Raw genomic sequence first — 20,750 nt, 5'->3', positions numbered from 1 at the left:
CAAACAGCATGTAGATTTAAATGATCTCAGGGGAAATGTTTTCTTGGTCTGGTAAACGTTTTCACTTGTTTTTCAGCAATTTGCTCTTTTTTTTTTTTTCAGTCAAACTGTAGATTTGATAAAGTTCTTGTTTTATGCACAAAAAAAGTGCTTGTGTTCATGGTAAAGAATGACTCTGTTTATTTGTCTAAACTTTAAAAATGTGATTTTTATCTGCAATCTGCTGTTGGTGTTTCTGCTGTTTTTTCGTGTAAGTTTGTTCCAAGAATAAAGAGTCTGAACGGATCTTGAGCGTGGCGTTTGATGGGAGGGCTTTACTTTATGGAAGATCTGCTTGTTTGAACAGAGAATAGTGGCTTTACTCCACAGGAAAGGGGAAAAGGAAACGGCTCAGTTTGCAAACACGGTGACGCCTAAAGACCTTTAACTCAGTGAACTCTAAACGCCGAGCACACAGAATACACCAGTCCAGCAGAGACACTAAAACATGTTTACTGTGGGCGCTTCGCTCTAGTGCTTTTATGGGACAGGAGTTTCTGGACACAAGCGTGTCTTTCAGGAAGTTATGAGAGGTGAGTTGTGAGAAGCGTCCAGTAATCGCACTCATAAAGTGAATGTGTCTGAACTTTGGTTGCATGTAATGCGTGAGGAGTGTCAGTCTTGCAGCTGTTTTTTCCAGGTGACATGGAGCCACGACTACAGCGATTGGTCAGGACTGTCCTGCTTCTGCACATCTGCTGTGAGTTATTCTGCATGTCTTTGTATGATTATGTGGAATGTGTTTCACGGCTCTCTCTGGAATACTTGATTCTGATTGGCCACTTGCAGTATTCTGCAGCCAGTGTATTTTTAGTTCTATTTCTTAGTTAATGCTGTTCTTTTGAACATTCTATTCATCAAAGAATCCAGAGTATCACTGCTTCCACAAAAATATTAACCCTAAAAAGGGCAAAACCATAAAGAGACATCAGAAAACAGAACAATAGTGGTTCCTGTGAGATTTTGTTTGAGCACTATCCCAAAAATAACCACTGGGTTCCACCCAAACTCTAGTGATTTTTTATTTTATTTTTATTTTTTTTGATGCAGTTGTCACAATATAACTTATTACAAAACAGTTACCAAATATGGAACCTTGACTGTCAGATCTTTCCAACGATATGTGTTTTGTCAAGATTGCAAAACGATCTGATTTTCACAAGTACACAAACCTCTCAGTGTCATATATATATATATATATATATATATATATGTATATATGTATGTGTGTGTGTGATTTATACCCCTAAAAGGGAGACGTATCCCCTGAGATACAAACATTTAGAGACGGATAACAGAAAATGTAAGCATTTAATTAATAAAATTTCAATGTAAACCTAATAAGCTAATGCTGAATAACAGCGTTTTAAACGGGTAAGTCCCCTCCAACATGTGTAAATATGTGAACTAGACCAACTTTTATTGGAGGGGGAGTAGATTTCCCACCACAGGCGGCCATGCAGTTTTAAATGCTTCCTGTGAGAAAAATAAGTCATCGCATCTAAATATTCACACAACAAACACCCTTTCAAAATGAAAGCAAGAAATAAGACCTACACTTTCACTGTTTCTCCCCACAGCTTCTCAAATGTTTGTATTCTCCAGGATACGTTGCCTCTTTTAGGGTTAAGCAGCACAGCTTTATTCAAAACTTATCATAATAGAAATGATTCTTGCACAGCAAATGACAAATTTGCATAGGCCTAATGCCTCTGATATTTAGATTAGTAGTTGAATAATTTTTTTTTTTTTTTTTTTTTACATTTACATTTCTTGGCAAGAATAAACAGTCTACAGTTGAATTAGCTGTATTGTTTAATTAAAAATTTAACTTTTTATTAAACATTGGTGGTTTTTTCATTTCTACTTCAAATAAATGCATTTAATCACGGTTTCCACAAAAATATAAATTATTGTTACTATTAATTATTAAATATTAATTATTTATAAATAACTATATTTCTTTATTTTTTTAACATTTACAATTATTGGCTATCATAAACAGTCTAGATAGAGCCTGTTACATTAGATTAATTAATTTTATTATTTAAATAATACAATATTTGTTCTTTTGAACTTTCTATTCATTAAAGAATCCAGAAAAATATCAGTTTCCACAAAAAAACAAAACAAAACATAATAATAATAATAATAATAATAATAATAAATACACAGTACAGCTTTATATGTATTTAATAATAATATTTTTTAAATTAAACATTTAAAAAAATAAACATTTCTCGGCAACCATAAACAGTCTACAATTAGATTAATGAGCTATATTATTTGAATAATTATTATATAAATATGTAACATTTTTTGAATGTTGGTGTCTTTATTTTTATTTTATTTTTAAATTTCTAAATTAAATTTTGATGATTATTTAAAGAACCCTCAAAGTATATTGTGGCTCCCACAAAATATGAAGCAGCAAAACTGTTTTCAACATATAATAATATATGTTTTTTGTTTTGTTTTTGTTGTTTTAAATAATTATGTAAGTAATAATATAAGTAAATGAATAAATAAAGATTTCCTTTTTTAACATTTACATTTCTTTGCAATCATGAACAGTCTGCAGTTAGATAAATGAACTATATTATTTCAGTAATTATTATATTAAAAACTTTTATTGAATGTTGGTGTTTCATGTTGCCGTTGACAGGTTTCTAAAAGCAACTCAAAGCCATGTGCTTGTGATTTAACAGTTAAATGCTTTTGCATCAGAATGAGAGATATGACTGCATGTTTTATGATGTATTTTGTAATGGCAGGGCTCTGGAGAGGCCAGTGTTTGACCGTCCGCTTCACAAACCAGCAGGCGCTGTATGTAATCAAAGGCCAGGATCTGATCCTACAAGCACAAATCGAGCTGCTGGATAGTGAACATGTTGTTAATGTGACATGGGACCACGTTGCAAAGACTTCTGGGACGAGTTCAACGTTGGCTGAGTTTCCTCATAAAGTCTCAGATGGGAGAGTAACACTGGAACAACAGGGAGCCACACTGAAGATCAGAGATTATCAAGCAGCAGACGCCGGCGTCTACACGGTCACAGTTACAGACCAGTCAGGACAGAGACAATCCGCACAGCGAACCGTTCAAGAGTATCGTAAGATCAACTAAAGCCTTGAATTCATTTCACATGCGCTGTGCTGATATTCCAAAGATTTCTGCACTTAAAGGAATACTTTACCCAAAAATGAAACTTTGCCGAAAATGTACTATCCAAGATGTAGATGAGTTTGTTTCTTCATCAGATTTGGAGATATGTAGCATTGCATCACTTGCTCATCAATGGATGCTCTGCAGTGAATGGGTGCCGTCAGAATGAGAGTCCAAACAGCTGATAAAAACATCACAGTAATCCACACCACTCCAGTCCATCAATAACTTATGACGCAAAAAGTTGCACATATCCAGTCCATAATCCTTCCTCCAGTGAAAATGTAATGTTGTCTGAATCAGGAGAGAAATCTGCACAGATCAAGGACCGTATATGAGCCAAAACGGCTCTAAACAAATATGTGGCTGGATTTTGATGTGAGAGACAACAGGAGATGGACTTTTTCACTGGAGGAAGCATTATTATGGATTATGGACTCATATCTTGACCAGAAGCCTCAGATTGAAGTTAAAAACATCTTGATGGATTTGTTTCTAATAAACACACAGCTTTTGTCTTCTCAAGATGTTAACTGATGGACTGGAGTGGTGTGGATTATTGTGATGTTTTTATCAGCTGTTTGGACTCTCATTCTGACGGCACCCATTGACTGCAGAGCATCCATTGATGAGCAAGTGATGCAATGCTACATTTCCCCAAATCTGATGAAGAAACAAACTCATCTACATCTACTCCATTTAAAAACACAGGTGTGCTATTTTGTTTTTTTATACCATTTTTAACCCTAGAATGCATACCTGAAAACCTCCACTTTTCATACAAACTTCATTTTAATATGAAATATTGCAAACAAAATGTGACATAATTCTCATGAAGAAACACAAATCAGCTGAAAAGATAATTTCATGCAAAACATACAAAAAGGACAAACCTGTCATCCATTTGTACTTTAGTGTTGAAAAAAAAATTAAGATTAAAGTTTAAAAATCATAAAAATATTTCTAAAAAGTACACTTTTATAGCCATACTTAAACAGCATCACAAGCATTTTCAGTTAGCTTACATGAGGAAGTTCATTATTTTTAAGCATCTTTTGCACTGATTTGTGTGATTTAATCAAACAGGATAAATGTCTTACAGAGACACAAACCAAATAACATCACACAATTCATCGGATAATTGATATCATTGATAATACATCTATTACTCGATGATTATGCTGTTGATTTCCCTCCAAAATTATGTCACTTCCAGGAGGATGATGCCATGTTGTGAAACATTTTGATTGGTGAAACACTTAAGTGTACCAAAGTACTGAAATGATTTAAAACTCACTTTTGTTGTTACACAGACAGCTTATTTAGCTTTTATACACTTATTTTTAAACTTAAAATGCATTCAAACAGACCCCCAGTTTTTATTAAGTCAATTTTAATATCAATATTTCAAATAAAACACGATGAGACTTTTTTTTATATTGGCATGTTTAATATTTATAATCTCTAATTTCACTATCTATCTATCTATTTATGGATGGATAGATAGATGATAGAGTGAAATGATAGATTACAGTAACATTCAGTATGGTGAAAAAAAATGCACTCCATAATAGCAGTGACCCATTTCTGTCTTCATTGTGTCCTTGTGCATTTCTCCAGTAATTGAGCTCTCTGTGTGTGTGTGTGTGTGTGTGTGTGTGTGTGTGTCAGTGGCGGTGCATCACGTGTCGGTGATGGTGAATGTGTCTCACTCGGTTCTTCACTGTATGGAGGCGTGGGGAACTGAACCCACCTTCACTTGGCTGCAGGAGAAAGTGGTCGTGACGGAGAAAGTGGGTCGTGTTTCGGCAGATGGGACGTCTCTGTATGTCTCCGGCGCCTTCTGCGGACACTTCACCTGCATAGTGAGCAACAAACTGGGACACAGTTCAGCCACATACACCGCAGGTACAGCCCTCACTGCGTCATGAAGCACAGGAATATTACTTTTCATGAGGCTTAGAGCAAGAATGAGCTGAGATGTTCAGTGACAGTATGATGACTGTCTGTGTGTGTGTGTGTGTGTGTGTGTGTGTGTGTGTGTGTGTGTGTGTGTGTTTCAGAGGCGTGTGAAAGCCCAAACAGGAGCACGACTGCTGTCGTTGTGTTTCTGCTGCTGATACTGACGCTCGTAGCTGCATGTCTGGCCTTTATACTGTGGAGGTACGTTTAAACAAGTCCCTATTTTTATTAATATTTTGTCATTTTTATTGATTCCCTCCCCCCCTTTTTTATTAATTTGTTAACACTTTACAATAAGGTTGCATTTGTTAATATTAGTTAACTACATTTATTAAACTAACAAGTAAAAATACTTTTTAAGCATTTATTAATTTTAATGAACTTGAGCTAACATGGACTAACAGTAAACAGTTGTATTTTATTAACTAACATTAATAAAGAGTAATAAATACTGTAACAAATGTATTACTCATTGTTAATGTCAGTTAATGCATTAAATATAGTTAACAAATGGAACCTTACTGTAAATTATTTAAGTTTTAGTTATTTCAGTAAATCAAGTTAAGCTAAATGAAAAGGAAAAATGTTGCTACGCCCCCCAAAGAAATATGATTTTTTATTTCAAGTAATGGAGGTTTTTTAGTTTTAGCTAACTATTACTTTATTTTAGTGCATCATGTTAAACTAAATGAAAATGAGAAGTGTTGGTGAGTCTTGGTATCTACCTAAAACAAGGATAACTTTTAATATTATATTTAAATTGATGTTCTGTTTCCACTGTAAATGCTTTATTGTGACTGCAAAAATAACCTGGGCAACCAATCAAAATGTTTAAAACATACGAGCACAGTTCAGTTGAATGATGAAGTTTTACCCTCTTTAACTTTGTTGTTCTGCTGTTTTGTTCATCTTCTCCCATTTGCTCTTTGACTATCACTCTATATAGACTAATACAATCAGATACTACAATAATTTCTCACATTTATTACAATGTATTCTGATAAATTGAACATTCACTTCAGAGGTACAATGTGAGATGACTGCATGGTCTCAATGATTTCCCATTCAACTGTCAGCAGCTGAACTGCAGCTCAGACGGTTTACAATATAGTGAATTAAGTCACAAACTCAATCATAATGCACAATGTTTCCATCACTGGTTACCTCACCTGAATATGTTCCTAGATTTGTGTTGGATGTTATATAAACATCATACTTTTTTCACTTATTTCAGCTGATGTAAAAAAAAAAAAACTAGCAAGCTAAGCCAGTATTAGTACAGTGTCGTGTAAACGTGACTGAAGACACGAAATGCATAGAAAAAGACAAACCGATTCAACTGAGTGAGTCATTTACACTGGAACCACTCTGATTGATTCACACTCGTGATTTGGATCATTCGGTCCAAGCGATTCCCTATATACACATACATATATATATATATATATATATATATATATATATAAATAAATAAATGAACAAAAGAGCTTGTAATGATTTAAAAAAACAAAACAAAAAAAGTAGTGATGGGTGAAATGGAGCTTTTCAAAACTCTGAATCAGATTAAACCACTGCGTCTCAAAATGATTCACTGTTTCGAAGCGCTCCAATCAGATCACGTAGGCTATCACAAATCAGATTAGGACTTTGAAGCAGGTTCACTAATAATTTCGTGAATTGAATGATTCAATCCACTCTCCGAAAAACAAATCTGAAATGATTGTTCGTGAATCATTATTCAGATCGGGACTACGGAGTGCGAATCGTGAATCATTTGATCAGAACTTCAGAGCGGGTTCGTGAATCGTTTGATTCAGATCGGAATTTCGGAGCACATATCGTGAATAATTTGATTCAAATCGGGACTTTGGAGCGCGTATATATATATATATATATATATTTTTTTATTAAACAGTGCAAAACATCAAACTATTAAGGCAGTACAGCTATAAAACAAAAAGAAAGAATAAGCCAATACAAATACTAATCCCTTCAGAAAATGAACCATGGTGTTATTACAGTAAATGTGTAACCAGGTTTGTTGTTGTTTCAATTTGTGGTTACCATGTTTTAATTATAATAACCATCTTTTTTTACACTCTTGCTAATCAGTGTTATGCAGTGAATGGAATGTAAATAGTTTTGAGCCTGAAGGATTCCTGTCACACGCACGCGATGGGTGGAGATCTCGTCTCGTTCCAGCTAAACGGGTTCAGTGCGTTACCGTCAATCTACCGTGATTAACCCGTCTTCTATCATGCAACACGACTGTAGTGAAATCACTAATGCATGACCTCCAGTCACTTCAGATGGACGCAAGAGCAATATGACACATGCAAAATCCAATAACCTAGCGTGCAATAAATAGTTACATTTATTAAAGTTAATAGCCTAATTGGAAAAAATTCTTCCGTCAGGTAAAACACTTCATTTTACTGCAGGCCGTTTACGGTTCCCAGGCAATGAATTAATCATAAACTACACATTTAACACAACTCGATTTTTTGCACTTGATTGCACAAGAAAATGCATGAGTTTTTTGATTCTAGTCTGTTTTCTCCACTGCAGGAAACACGGGCGTCGTTTTAACAGAAGGGAGAGACTGAGAGAGACGTATGAAGAGCCTCTGTGAGCTGATGGACTGCCAGTCGCTTGAAGCTTTCAGCACACCTTGTTTTTTTTACTTTATTGATTAATGTATTATAGACTTTTGGTATGGTATTAAGACTTCCTGGAAAGATATTTATGCATATACATTTAACCAAGTTAGACTAGCATCATCAGGAGGTTTAGTTAATGCAATCCTTTCTGAAATACTTGATTCTGATTGGTCAGTTGTGACATTCTGACGTTAATATGACAGCCACTCAACTACTAATTGTCCATTGTCCCATATCAATAAATTGACATTTGACTAATTGAGTAATTTTGTGTTTTTTATATATTTATATATATATAGTCTGATCAAATTGATAGGTATTTAATTTATTTGCCAAAAAAAATAAATAGAAAAACTCATTATCAAGGAGTCTACACATAATAATTTCTTCATTTTCTGCCCCCAATTTTGTCCCACATTTTAGTTTAATCCGCCCATAAATGTCACACATAACAGTGACTGGTCACTTTGTCAATTAGACTGTCTAAGTTTCCAGTTTTGACCACAATAATAAAATTCATTTTATTCAAGAATAAATTAAAAACAGAAATAAAAATTAAAACTGAAAATATAAAAAAGCTAATTCACAAAATTCAATAAATACAACAATATACACATTTCAGATAAATCCACCCTTAAACCGCTCAACAGTGACTGATCACTTTGTCAATTAGACACATATAAATTCACACGTATACAAATTCAAAAATAAGGCTAAATAAAAATATTTTTGAAAAATTAGAAAAGCATACTTTTATAAAGCATTTATAGAAAGGCTTTGAGTGAAGTGTTAAAAGTGTTTCTTTGGCATCTAACTCAATTACAATCAATTGAAGTGATAAAACTACTAAAACAAAAACTGAAATAAAAATAAATGAACATATATATATATAATTTCATCTTGGATATCATAAATCTGAAATAAAATATAACTATTAGATTAAAATTTATTTTTGAAAAATTAGAAAAGCATTAAAAAAATAAATAAAAAAATTAAACTGGAAATGGCTAATTCAAAATATCAATATAAATCGGCCCCTAAAGAGCACATATGTGGCCCTGGACCACAAAACCAGTCTTAAGTCGCTGGGGTATATTTGTAGCAATAGCCAAAAATACATTGTATGGGTCAAAATTATCAATTTTTCTTTTATGCCAAAAATCATTAGGATATTAAGTAAAGATCATGTTCTATGAAGATATTTTGTAAATTTCTTACCGTAAATGTATCTCAACTTCATTTTTGATTAGTAATATGCATTGCTAAGAACTTCATTTGGACAACTTTAAAGTCGATTTTCTCAATATTTAGATTTTTTTGCACCCTCAGATTCCAGATTTTCAAATAGTTGTATCTCAGCCAAATATTGCCCGATCCTAACAAACCATACATCAATGGAAAGCTTATTTATTCAGCTTTCATATAATGTATAAATCTCAATTTCGAAAATTTGACACTTAAGACTGGTTTTGTCGTCCAGGGTCACATATAACAGTGACTGTTCACTTTATGCCAATTAGACGGTCGCCAGTTTTGACCACAATAACCTGGAATGCGGACTAGACTTCATGCCACAAGTCTTTGATATTTCATAACAGATGACAAGTGTGTGAGTTCTTCTGGACAGTAATCAGTCTAAACTCCATCAGCATGACATTAGCATAATGAGCTCTTTTGTATTCCATAATTACGAAGTCAAAATTCGGCATGTTCACAAATGGGCAAGACGTGTAAAGAATCGCGATTTTAGATCAGTGTTCTCTAACATTCCCTCATTCCTGCTCTTAATGATCGGCTTTCATCTCATCTCTTGTTCTCGTCCTGTATCCGCCGTGTCACTACTGTACAGTTCATGTTCTTCAGATAGAAAGCTGTAGTACATTCACGGCTCTTTTCTCAGCGCACAATAGCTTATTGCCAACATGAAGAGCTTAAAATGTCAGAGTCCCGGAGGAGCGTTAATCTAGCTCCAGAGAGACAAAGGAGCTTCCAAAATGTGTATTCAGCCAATCAGCGGTATAGAATCGGATTCGGAAACCATCTAAGTTCAGCCTGATGTGGCTTTCATGAGGCGCTGAGGTGAGTTAAGATTAGAGAGTATCGCGATTCATCACAGCACACATTACAGGCCTTAAAGGGACACTGGCCAAATATGAATAAGCCACTTCTTCACAAGTCTCTGGGTCACTTTATCCATCACTGCGACAGGATTTTAATATCTGCTGCTAAAGTTCAGACTATTTCAGAGTGATTTATACGTCATCTCATATTTCATAAGAGTTCGATTTGTGTGGTCTTGTCAACTAAAACCATTAAATAAAGCTGAAATCAAATAAAATATTGGACATCCTAAATGCAAATCGAGTAACACTTGCAATGCACTATACATGCATCATGCGTTTTCATTATTAATTGTAACCAAAGTTAAAATGCATTATATTTGCGTATTCCTTGCTGCATGTGAAACTGGTTGTCTGTCATGTTTTAATGCATTGTACTTTATAAATGTGTTCATGAAGAGATGAGTATGTGGTTACAGTTATTCATGAGATCATATTATACATTGCATACCTTACATTATAAGGTGCATTACAAGACAAAATTAATGCATTTAAAATACTTTCATAATGCATTATATAGAAAGGCTTTGAGTAAATTGTTAGAAATGTTGCTTTGGCATCTAACTCAAATACAACAAGTTGAAGTGATAAAATTACTTAAATTAATTAACTGAATGAATAAGCCATATCTCATATCATCTATAACTGCAACGGCATTTTAATATCTGCTGCTGAAGTTCATACTATTTCTCAGTATCTTGTGTGATTTACTGTATGCATCATTTCATCTCAACAATCTTTAATAAATTATAAATATTAGATTAAAATTTGAAAACAAACAAATTAGAAATAGTGCCTTGGCAACTAACTCCAATACAATAAGATGAAGTGCTAAAATTACTAAAACTAAAAGTATAAACATTTATATACTAGAAATATAGCTGAAATAAAATGAAACGTAAATATTACAAGAAGAAATTAGATTTTTTTCTAATTAGAAAAACTGCTGCATAGGTAAACTCAAAACAAGTTAAAGTGCTAAAAATTACTAAAATTAAAATAAAAACAAAGCTGAATAGAAATTATATGCAATTTAAAATGTATATTTTATGAAAAAACAAAAACAAACCAAAAAAAAGTTAAAATTCAGAATGTGTGACCCTGGATGACAAAACCAGTCTTAAGTGTCAATTTTTCAAAATTGAGATTTATACATCTTCTGAAAGCTGGATGAATAAGCTTTCCATTGATGAATGGTTTATTAGGACAATATTTGGCCGAGATACAACTATTTGAAAATCTGCAATCTGAGGGTGCAAAAAAATCTAAATATTGAGAAAATCGTCTTTAAAGTTGTCCAAATGAAGTTCTTAGCAATGCATATTACTAATCAAAAATTAAGTTGATACATTTACGGTAATAAATTTACAAAATATCTTCATGGAACATGATCTTTACTTAATATCCTAATGATTTTTGGCATAAAAGAAAAATGTATAATTTTGACCCATACAATGTATTTTTGGCTATTGCTACAAATATACCCCAGCGACTTAAGACTGGTTTTGTGGTCCAGGGTCACACATATATACACTATCTATATATAAAAATGTAAAATAAAGAATACTGCCTATTATATGCACTGATTATTTACTCAACTAAATTCTCTGTATTCCACTATGCAATGCACTTGATCCTGACCTTATAGTTTTATTTTAATGTATAATTATCGATTCATTTGATGCAGACGAAAGATAAAATGTCAGAACACAAAATTGGATAGAATATGAAGAAAACAATAAGTTAAATAACTGGGTGGCACACACTGAAAAAGACATGCACAAAGTGAGGTAAAGATTTTTTTTTTTTTTTTTTGCAGTGTTGTAGAATGTAATGTGTACTGTGCAGTATGCAGTGAGCTAGTCCTCTATTCTGAACACAGCCATTCTTTGACCAGACAGCCAAGAGCAAAGACATTTTACACTCAATAACATTAAGAAACAAATGCAAAACTGTCATTTAAGTCTAATATTAATAATGGACATCAAGAAATGCTTAAGTGTTTCATTTGGCCCATTCTGTAGATGTAGAAGAGCGTGTACATCCAAACCATGACACAAAATCAATGCCGTGATTCAATCGGCAGTGCGACGGACGCAACGGACAGAGCCAATAAACGCCAGGTCTGTGTTTCAAAAGCAAAGCTTTTTATTGCAAGTATTAGTGAAAGATACACTCCAAACTGAAGCAAAGCAACACTAAAAGGCCATTGATCTACAAAGAGAGTATTATTAAACAAAGAAAGACATTTCAAAGGAAAAGAAACGTCCCTTGGTACATTAGAGAGACTCTTTGCGAACACGGAGAGAGAGAGATGGGAGGACAGAGCCACGGAGATCGCAACGGCTCAACTTTGGCTCTTTCGTTAAGCATCGAGGAGCGCGCGATGGAAGCCGCTGCCGCCGCCGCCCTCTGGTACCAAGAGACGCCAGACGTGAGCGACAGAAACGGAGGATGGACAGACTCGCCGTACGTTTGCATCGGATGGTTCACAGTCCGTTTTTGGAATGCTGGAGCTTTGCGTTGCAGTAAACCGTTTTGTAAACATTTTTAGGAATCGACTGAAATCGGTCGGCGATTTGGGTGCAACTTCGTCCGGCGCTCGATGCCTCTGTCCTCCTGGAAAACGACAACATGACCGTTTGAAATACAGACAGCGGCCTCGTCTCCGAATCTCCAAGTGTCTCGCGACAGTTAGTGGTTTAAAAGAGAACCGAGATGCCGCACAGGGACTTAGTTAGTATGCTTCTCTACGCACGATGAAGGCCTTTTGACAGACGTCTCAAGTCGAATTGAAAAAAAAAAAAAACAAGAGTACAGTTAAGGCTGAGGCTCATATATATATTTTATTATATATATATATATATATATATATATATATATATATATATATATATATATATATATATATATATATATATATATATATATATATATATATATATATATATATATATATATATATATATATATATATATATATATATAATATCTGAGTGGAATGGGACCCTCTCTGGCACGAAGACAATTGAACTCAAGCAAATGACGAAGGACAAATACCATGATCTGCTTCTCGACTCCATTTGTAAAGCACCGGACACATCCTTCCAGGGAAAAAAAAACGTGTATGGCTAAGAGTTTAGCAGCTCTGGATGAAAACGATCAGCTTTTTATCTCTTCTTTTTGGAATAACAAAGTCAGTGTGATTCTCCGTTCCGTAACGAGATGAGATGCGACGAGCCTCTTCGCTGGAGAGGTGGACCATCTCGACAGACAACTAGTCAAAGGTCAAGGAGGAAGTGACGTCATTGAACACTTCAGTCCACACTGTGGTTGTGCTTGTGTGTGTGTGTGTGTGTGTGTGTGTGAGAGTGTCGATGTCGAGGGCGTCCGTTTGACCCTCGACCCCCAAACTCGCCCCCCGTAACTCTGCGGAGACTCCAGCCGCGTAAGCACTCCCTCAATAAATACACCATTAAATATTTCCCATATATATTTCCAATATATTAAAAAAAAAAAAAAAAAAAACAACATTTAAATAGGACAACAAAATAAAAGTTGGCTCAATAAAAGAAGAAAAAGATACGTGTTATGATTTAAAAACAACTTTTTTTCTCTTACAATTAGACTTATTAATCTAAAATTGTTAAGGATATTGTTGTCAGGCATTAGTCAAGCATTATACTGTAATCAAAGTAATATCTGGGCGAATCTCAGGAAAACATATCCACCTTCAAAATCAAAAGAACAAATAAGAAATTAAATTTTGCATGAGGAAAATGAAGCCTGTTTTAACAACCAATAGTTTTTTGTCATTATTTACAATTAAGCACATTTTCCCTAAAATGTAGTGTTTCTGTATTTTTTTTGCATTACAATAATGAGAATTTAGAGGGGGAATGCATTTAATTGTCTTTAAAATACAGTCACAATGCCTAAATATAATGGTCCAAAAATCAGCTTCATTTTTTAAATGAAAAATAGAATTTCTTATTTCTGTCTTGTGTTGTTGATGTGTAGTTCACTAGAAATTACATTTTGCATGACAAAAAAGAAGCCTATTCTAACAACCAATGCAATTATTGCATTATTTTCAGGATAATTAAGCAGAGTTTTTTTTGTAATTCCCATCATTCTCAAAGGTGATAGAATGATATTGACTAATAAGAATGAAGGAAAAGCAATGCAACAAATACAGTACAATTGTGATGTATAAATATATATCCATTTTAATATTAGAATAATATTTTCACAATATAATAATAATGAGAATTTGGAGAGGGGGAATGTGTTAAATTGGCATAAAAAGTGTCACAAAAAAGGCTTTATTTCCTTCACGCAAAATATAACAACGTTTTGTTGGAGTGTAGTATAACTAGAAATTATATTTTGCACGAGAAAAATGAAGCCTATTTTAACAACCAGTCCCCCCCCGCCCCAACAATTAACACATTTTCCTCCACGTTTTGAGCTATTTTGTAATTCCCAATGGCGATAGCAATGACATTTACTGTATTATTAAAATGATCAATTGAGCATAAATGAAAAGCAATGCAACTAATATTAATACATAATATTTTTTGCATTACAATAATGATCATTTGGGGAGGGGAATGCATTTCACTGTCACAATGTAAAAACAAAATTGTAACTGAATTTTCGTAATTTTTCGCTTAATTTTCATTATGCAAAATATAGCGCATCTTGTGATGTTGGTGTGAAACGTGAACACGTTCTTTGGTGAGATTCACCCATTTGCAGTTTCTTTCACTAATAACATATGCAGCATACCAAGGTAAGTGAGGTGCAGTGTTTTGAGATCTCTCATCGAGGTATATCCTCCTGGGGTCAAAACACATACTGTACGTGTCTAGGTTTCTACGGGCCATTGCACATTGAGAGGGATCGATCAGCCAATGCAACACAAACAATAACATTTTTAAGCAGCCATAGTGAAGTCCGAAAAAAAGATGTCACCGGGGCCCCGTGTAAGCCTTCGAAACGCGATTAACCTTCCCTCAGCAAAGATTTCAAGCACTAGAGACCGTCTTTTGCTGGAGTACGTGAAAAAGGGGCTTATGGGGGGGGGGGAGAGAAAAAGGAGAGCAAAGCACTGTGACTTTGTTTCCTTGTTTGGGTGGCAGTCTTTAAAGTGCTGTGCTAGGCTTTCCTGTCCAGGGTCAGGCCGTGTCATATGAGTGTCCGCTCTGCCCCATATCTAAAGATAGCACATTCACCTATATGAACGCTTCCATTGCATTGGTCCGGACTCCTAATACAGTATCTCAACCGTTTGCTCGTATACTTGGCATATATCGTCGTCATTATAATATCTGAATATACAAAGAGGCACCGTTACGAGCCTCGCGATCGAGATAAAAACGTGTGTGTTTGCATGTGTGCAACACCTTCAAGGTAAGAGTAAGACTAATATGCTCTTTGATTTCTCACTTTAGTCTCAGATTATTCAGCACCATCATGAGGAAAGGCACTTTCTATGAACTTTGAACTCGTGTTACGTTTTAGACCCTAAAAGAAGACCCTCCCAAAAGCTCTAAAATAAAAGACGAGAGGAGAGGAGAGGAGAAAATACATCGACTCTTTCGCTTCTAGCTTTCTGAATAACGGAAGCCACGTCAGGCAACGAACTCAATAAGTGTGCTACGAACCCACAACATCTGCTACCACAGTTACTTGCGAATACAAGACAAACACTCTTTACAGTCTTCGGTTAAAACGTACTGAGGCAAAACGAGTTGCAGCTTTAAAGGAATCGTTGGGCGAAAAATTAAAATTGCGTAATGGTTTTCTCACCCTCATGTTGTTTTTTTTGCAAAAAGCTGTTGACTTGTGCAACAAAAACGGACTGATTTTTACTACCGAGCTCCAAAATGAATCTACATCCCAAGCTTTCAAGCCATAACTTAACTTCAATATCCACAGATATCCGTTCATTTTGTTGCATGGAAAACAGCAGCTCGCATAGTTTTTTAAAACTCATTAAAATCTCATGTGCACGCAACTTTGAAACAACTGTGGGTAAAGTGAGTAAAAATTACAATTCATGATAATTTATATCCAAACTATTCCTTTAAAAGAGGCATTTCTTGCCAAAATAAGAGGCAAGGGTTAGTAAAATATATATATTTGAAGTTAAAACTACACAAAAATAAACTTGCATGACACCTCATCAAGATTGCTTCTGAAACTGACAGCTGTTTGGCATCCACACACAAACGGTTTTACTTCAAAGGCTCTGAAGCACCGATAAGCCGTTTCATTTGGGAAGGTCAAATAAAAAAAAAAGGTCACAATTTCAGTAGCTGCTGTATCGATGCTCACTTAAACCAACTTTTATGGGCATAAAACACGGTGTACCTTCTTCAACAGGTCTGACCTCTAATGCACACTTTATAAACAACAAAAACACAGAAAACCCATCACTGCATTCGTTTCATTCGATTATTTATACTTTAGAATTTACTTGATTGCATAAACTGCATTCTGGATTTTAAAGGGACTGAAATTGTAATAAAAAAAACAAGTTATGCATTAAAATCTTCCACTTTCTAGTGCTTCGTGCAATTGACCGTAATCGTTTTCTGACTGGCCACAGTGCGCTGTACCTTTCTACGCAATAAAATCAAATGCAAATCTAACAAACAAACGTACAAACAACCAAATGTCTGTCCTGATGAGAGATTTCTCCTCAGAGTGAGAGAAAAACATGCAACCAGCACCATTTATGCATCCCATGTTCCATCTTACACATTAAGTCTCTGCCAGTTGCTGATGCCGCCACGGGCCGCACCTAGTAGCACCATGCATTACGCATTATTTAGTGCAGATTATCACCTTTAAACAGCGGGACATGCTTCAGATGGCGCACGAGAGAGACGGTAAGGCACCCGACGCTCACTGCACCCTTCAAGTAAAATGCTATACTGACCCCTAGTGGCCCTCCAGTGAACGAGCACGAATCAGGTGCTGCCAGAGCTTCTCCTTGAACACGTGGCCCAGTCGGTCCCTTGTGCTTAGGCGAACTGAAGCATGAACCCGCCGGTCAGACTCGAACAAGTACAACAGCAGCGAAATCCTTTGAAACAGGCAGGGCAGTGAAAATCTCACGTTGAAACCGTGAGATTTTTTTTTAAGGCCGTACAGTCAAACGTGGTCGCAACTGTGCCCTTGGTTGGACTAAATGAGGTGCGCTTGTTCCGCTTCTGACCTCCCAACATCATGCAATTCTAGCAGGCACTTGTTAACACACGACAGTCAATCGTCAGGAAACGCTGCTGTACTTTCACCAAACATAAACTATAAAAGTGCCAAACATGCACACCTCCATCTTAAAAAAACCAACCACAATGTCAATCGCACGCTTTCAGATGCCTATTTTCCCCTAATCGCAACACAGAGTCTTTGCACAGGAGGTATTCTCATCCTGCTAATGGATTATTGCACTAAACTATGTATGATCTGTCACATAAGGTCTACGCATTTTAAATCGAGACAAAGTGCAGGAGGGAAGCGAACGAGACAAATCTGCTAGGAGCTGCGTTTCATCGAGACAAATAAATATTGGAGGGAATTCGGGTGTTAAAAACAAGAAAAAGCATCAAAACATGATCACTTTGCGTTGTAGTACATGAAAGCTAGAGCGTAAATTTGCTTTAAAAAAAAAAAATCCAACGGTCTGCCTTCTGCCCCCCGGCGGGGTACGTCATAAAGGACTTTACGCTCGGCAATGGCACTTCTCTAACAATAAAAGCTTGTTTTTCTGTTTTAAAACACTAACGCACAATTGGTTCTTCACGACTGACACTTTAACACGTAGTTAAGTCACCATTGGCTACAAAAATATTTGATAACGGGAGGAAAGTACATTGCTAGTGTGAGCGCCTCTATCCGCAGGCGTTCTCTGAAACTTCCTTTCTTCCGGACTCAGTCTTTCAATCTGCTTCCATTCCAATCTCATTTTGGGGGGACAATTAGGGGCAAAAGTGCTGTTAGAAAACGTTGAGGTACAAGGCGTGACAGGCAGGGTAAGTAATTAAACGTTACGTCTACAGACAGGAAGAGGAGCGGGGACATAGACGGGCTTCCCTTTTGGTTTGGGTTTTGGAGGGGATATGACAGAACGGCCTCAGTTGGCTGGTTTCATATTGCATAATAGTGCCGAGGTCCACGTGTGGAATTAAAGCAGGCCTTCCTCATCCTGCTGCACAGTGTCGGGGCTGGCCGCGCTTCCATCGCCACAGAGATCGACCCACAGGGACGCACAGGCTTTTGGGAGGTGTGACGGCGTGTGTATGCGGTTGTCGGGTTCGTGTGCGTGACTAGTCGAACGTGGGATGGATGTGAGCTGGCTTAGGCAAAGTACATGGTCCTCAGGGTGTCGTGGTGAATCTGCACAGCTTTGGCCAGAGCCTGGGGATCCCGGCCGTTACTCTGTCCGGAGACGTGGCTTCCCTCGGCACTGAGAGAGACAAGAGCGAGCAGGGTTATTAGAGTTTCCTACAACCATAAAATACGTTTCCCTTGCTTAATCAAATAATTTAAAAACAATTACACTTAAAAAAAAAAAAAAAAACACACACGGACAAAAATATCGGCGCCCTTGGTAAATATGATCAAAGGAGGCTGTGAAAATTAATCTGCATTGTTAATCCTTATGATCTTTTATTAAAAAAAATTAATACAAATTTTTCACACAAAAGTCTAACCTTTCACTGGATAATAAAAATTTTAAATGGGGGGAAATATCATTATATATATATATATATATATATATATATATATATATATATATATATATATATATATATATATATATATATATATATATATATATATATATATATATATATATATATATACACACACACACATTTCTCATTTTAATTTAGTTTAGCTTAACCTACTAAAATAACTAATTAAACTTTAAAACTGAATGAAAACAGAAAATATAAACTGATTAAAAATATTTTTAAATCTCAATATCTCGAACTTTTTTTTTTTTTTTTTTTTTTTAGAATTTAGTTATTAGATTCTAGTCTTAATAACAAATGTTGCCATTTAATCTCAACTATATTGAGTAGATTCCAATATATTCAATTCAATTAACAATGGTAACCACAAAGCGTGAACATAACTCTTTTCAAACATAACTGAACATTAAACATTAACAGTTCTTTTCCTTCACCCAAAAAGACATAAAATAACACTTAATTTCAACATTTACTCTCCTGATCCAGCCATATGCAAAGCATGCTGGGAGTTAACAACTTGTGGTCTAATTCACCTAACAATACATAACTTTTTAGCTATATCACCAGTAACAGTGCTATTCTATGACAATGCCCCAGATTTGGGTCTTGGCACACACACCTGTCGTGTTCTTTGTCCACCAAGTGGTATCGCGCACGGAAGGCCACCAGGTGGGCGTAGTAGGCTGGCGCGGGGATGGAGACAGAGCGGGTACAGCGCACATACGTGTGGCACAACTGGTAAGTTAGCAGCTGGAACTCATCAGCAGTGAAGCAGTTGTCGTCCCACAGGACATGGTAGTGGGAGGGTCGGCTAGTGCCCTGAGGAGAGGAAGAGGAGTCAAACTCACGCCGAATGCTCAAGCTACGCTTTCAAAAACATCTTGTACAATACTGTAGCTTGATCAGACTGACAGGGCTGTTGCATTAGGATGTTTTTGTGTGACTATCACAAAAACAAAACATTTATAAAGAAATTATACTTTATTAAAAATATATTTAACACCTTTATCAAAGACGTAAAAAAAGAAATTATATTTAGCAAAAAATATATTTTATATTTTTTTATTTATTTTTGCATTGTAACATTTTCTTTCACAATTCTGAAAAACTGTGAGACAAACTTATAATTCTGAAAATAAAAATCCCAGTAGTGAGCCTCTCAATTGAAAAAAAAAAAATAAAGTTTGTTTCTGCCACAGAATAAACACAAAGGTAACTGCAACTTTTTTCCCCTCAGAATTGCAAGCTTACATCTCATAATACTGAGTTTGTCACAATTCTGAGAACAAAGTCTGAAATGTGAAATAAAAACTCAGAATTATGAGAAAAAAAAAAAAGAAGCTTCCATTCATTTAAACTTTTTTTTTTCTCTCTCAAATTCCTATTATAATGTGTCGAGATTTTTCTTTCGAGTTTTTTGGGAGTAATTTTGTGCCATTCACCCATATAAACTCAAGACTGTATGCCTGTACTGGATTACATAACAGTTATTCACACTGCTAAATCCAAATCTGCGTGCAAAATCATTTGTCGAGCGAACAAGGAGGCATTTTACACAGAACACCAGACCAGCGGGCAGCTTAAAAGGCAGGAGGAAGTGACATTTCGGGCCATGAAAATGTGTTTGTCTGTACCTGTATTCCAGCATGACTGCAGAGGTAAAAGTCAAACTCGTAGGGGTGTGTGATATCCGTGTCAACTGTCGTACCAGCAGGAATGTTTCCGCTGCGACCCACCTGTGGAGGAAATAAACAGTCATTTAAAGAATGCAATCAACGCCAAAATGATGTTTTCAAAAAAGGTGCAGCCTTCAGGTTTGCCTCATAGTCTGAAAACACTTCACCAGATGACACTCCAGAGGTTTTAATAAACTCTCCTTAATCTGACCTAGGTATTCCGTTAACTCAGGATGGGCATTTTAGATTGAGTACCTTGAGCACTACAGATAAATTGCAACAGGTGTTGATAAAACCACTGCATTAATAGTGTATCAAAATTAAAGTTTTAAAAAGACACTACTATATGCTCTTCT

At 35.6% G+C, this 20,750-nt stretch overlaps 2 protein-coding genes across 6 annotated transcripts in view; one reads left to right on the top strand and one right to left on the bottom strand.

Moving 5' to 3' along the window:
* The first annotated feature begins 371 nt into the window (after nt 1-371).
* Nucleotides 372-12,759, top strand: si:dkeyp-97a10.2 (uncharacterized). Of its 2 annotated transcripts, none has more exons than XM_058746196.1 (6): nt 372-572; nt 667-739; nt 2,814-3,152; nt 4,877-5,113; nt 5,269-5,368; nt 7,736-12,759. In XM_058746196.1, exons 2-6 carry the CDS (start codon nt 685-687, stop codon nt 7,797-7,799), a joined length of 795 nt encoding a protein of 264 aa, XP_058602179.1. In that variant the 5' UTR covers nt 372-572; nt 667-684; the 3' UTR covers nt 7,800-12,759. The 2 variants fall into 2 exon arrangements, with proteins under 2 accessions (XP_058602179.1, XP_058602178.1); XM_058746195.1 differs by having other exon boundaries at nt 374-572; nt 680-739.
* A 167-nt stretch (nt 12,760-12,926) lies between these two features.
* ago3a (argonaute RISC catalytic component 3a) overlaps nt 12,927-20,750 on the bottom strand; it is a 44,436-nt gene continuing 36,612 nt past the window's right edge. For all 4 annotated transcript variants that reach the window (XM_058746336.1, XM_058746337.1, XM_058746338.1 and 1 more), the window contains 3 exons: nt 20,353-20,454; nt 19,338-19,537; nt 12,927-18,426 (listed from right to left, as the gene is read on the bottom strand). In XM_058746336.1, the coding sequence (XP_058602319.1) occupies nt 18,318-18,426; nt 19,338-19,537; nt 20,353-20,454 (411 nt within the window). In that variant the 3' untranslated portion in view covers nt 12,927-18,317. The remainder of the gene's footprint in view (nt 18,427-19,337; nt 19,538-20,352; nt 20,455-20,750) is intronic.

Source organism: Onychostoma macrolepis, chromosome 16 (assembly GCF_012432095.1).
Source record: "Onychostoma macrolepis isolate SWU-2019 chromosome 16, ASM1243209v1, whole genome shotgun sequence".
NCBI lineage: Eukaryota > Metazoa > Chordata > Actinopteri > Cypriniformes > Cyprinidae > Onychostoma > Onychostoma macrolepis.
Note: the sequence above shows the minus strand (reverse complement) of the source record. Positions and strands in the feature narration are given on the sequence as shown.

Excerpts from the sequence above, each read along its gene's own strand:
- si:dkeyp-97a10.2 (XM_058746195.1), top strand. Across the intron at positions 740-2,813 it reads CCTGCTTCTGCACATCTGCT|GGCTCTGGAGAGGCCAGTGT; the intron begins GTGAGTTATTCT and ends TTGTAATGGCAG. Across the intron at positions 5,114-5,268 it reads TTCAGCCACATACACCGCAG|AGGCGTGTGAAAGCCCAAAC; the intron begins GTACAGCCCTCA and ends TGTGTGTTTCAG.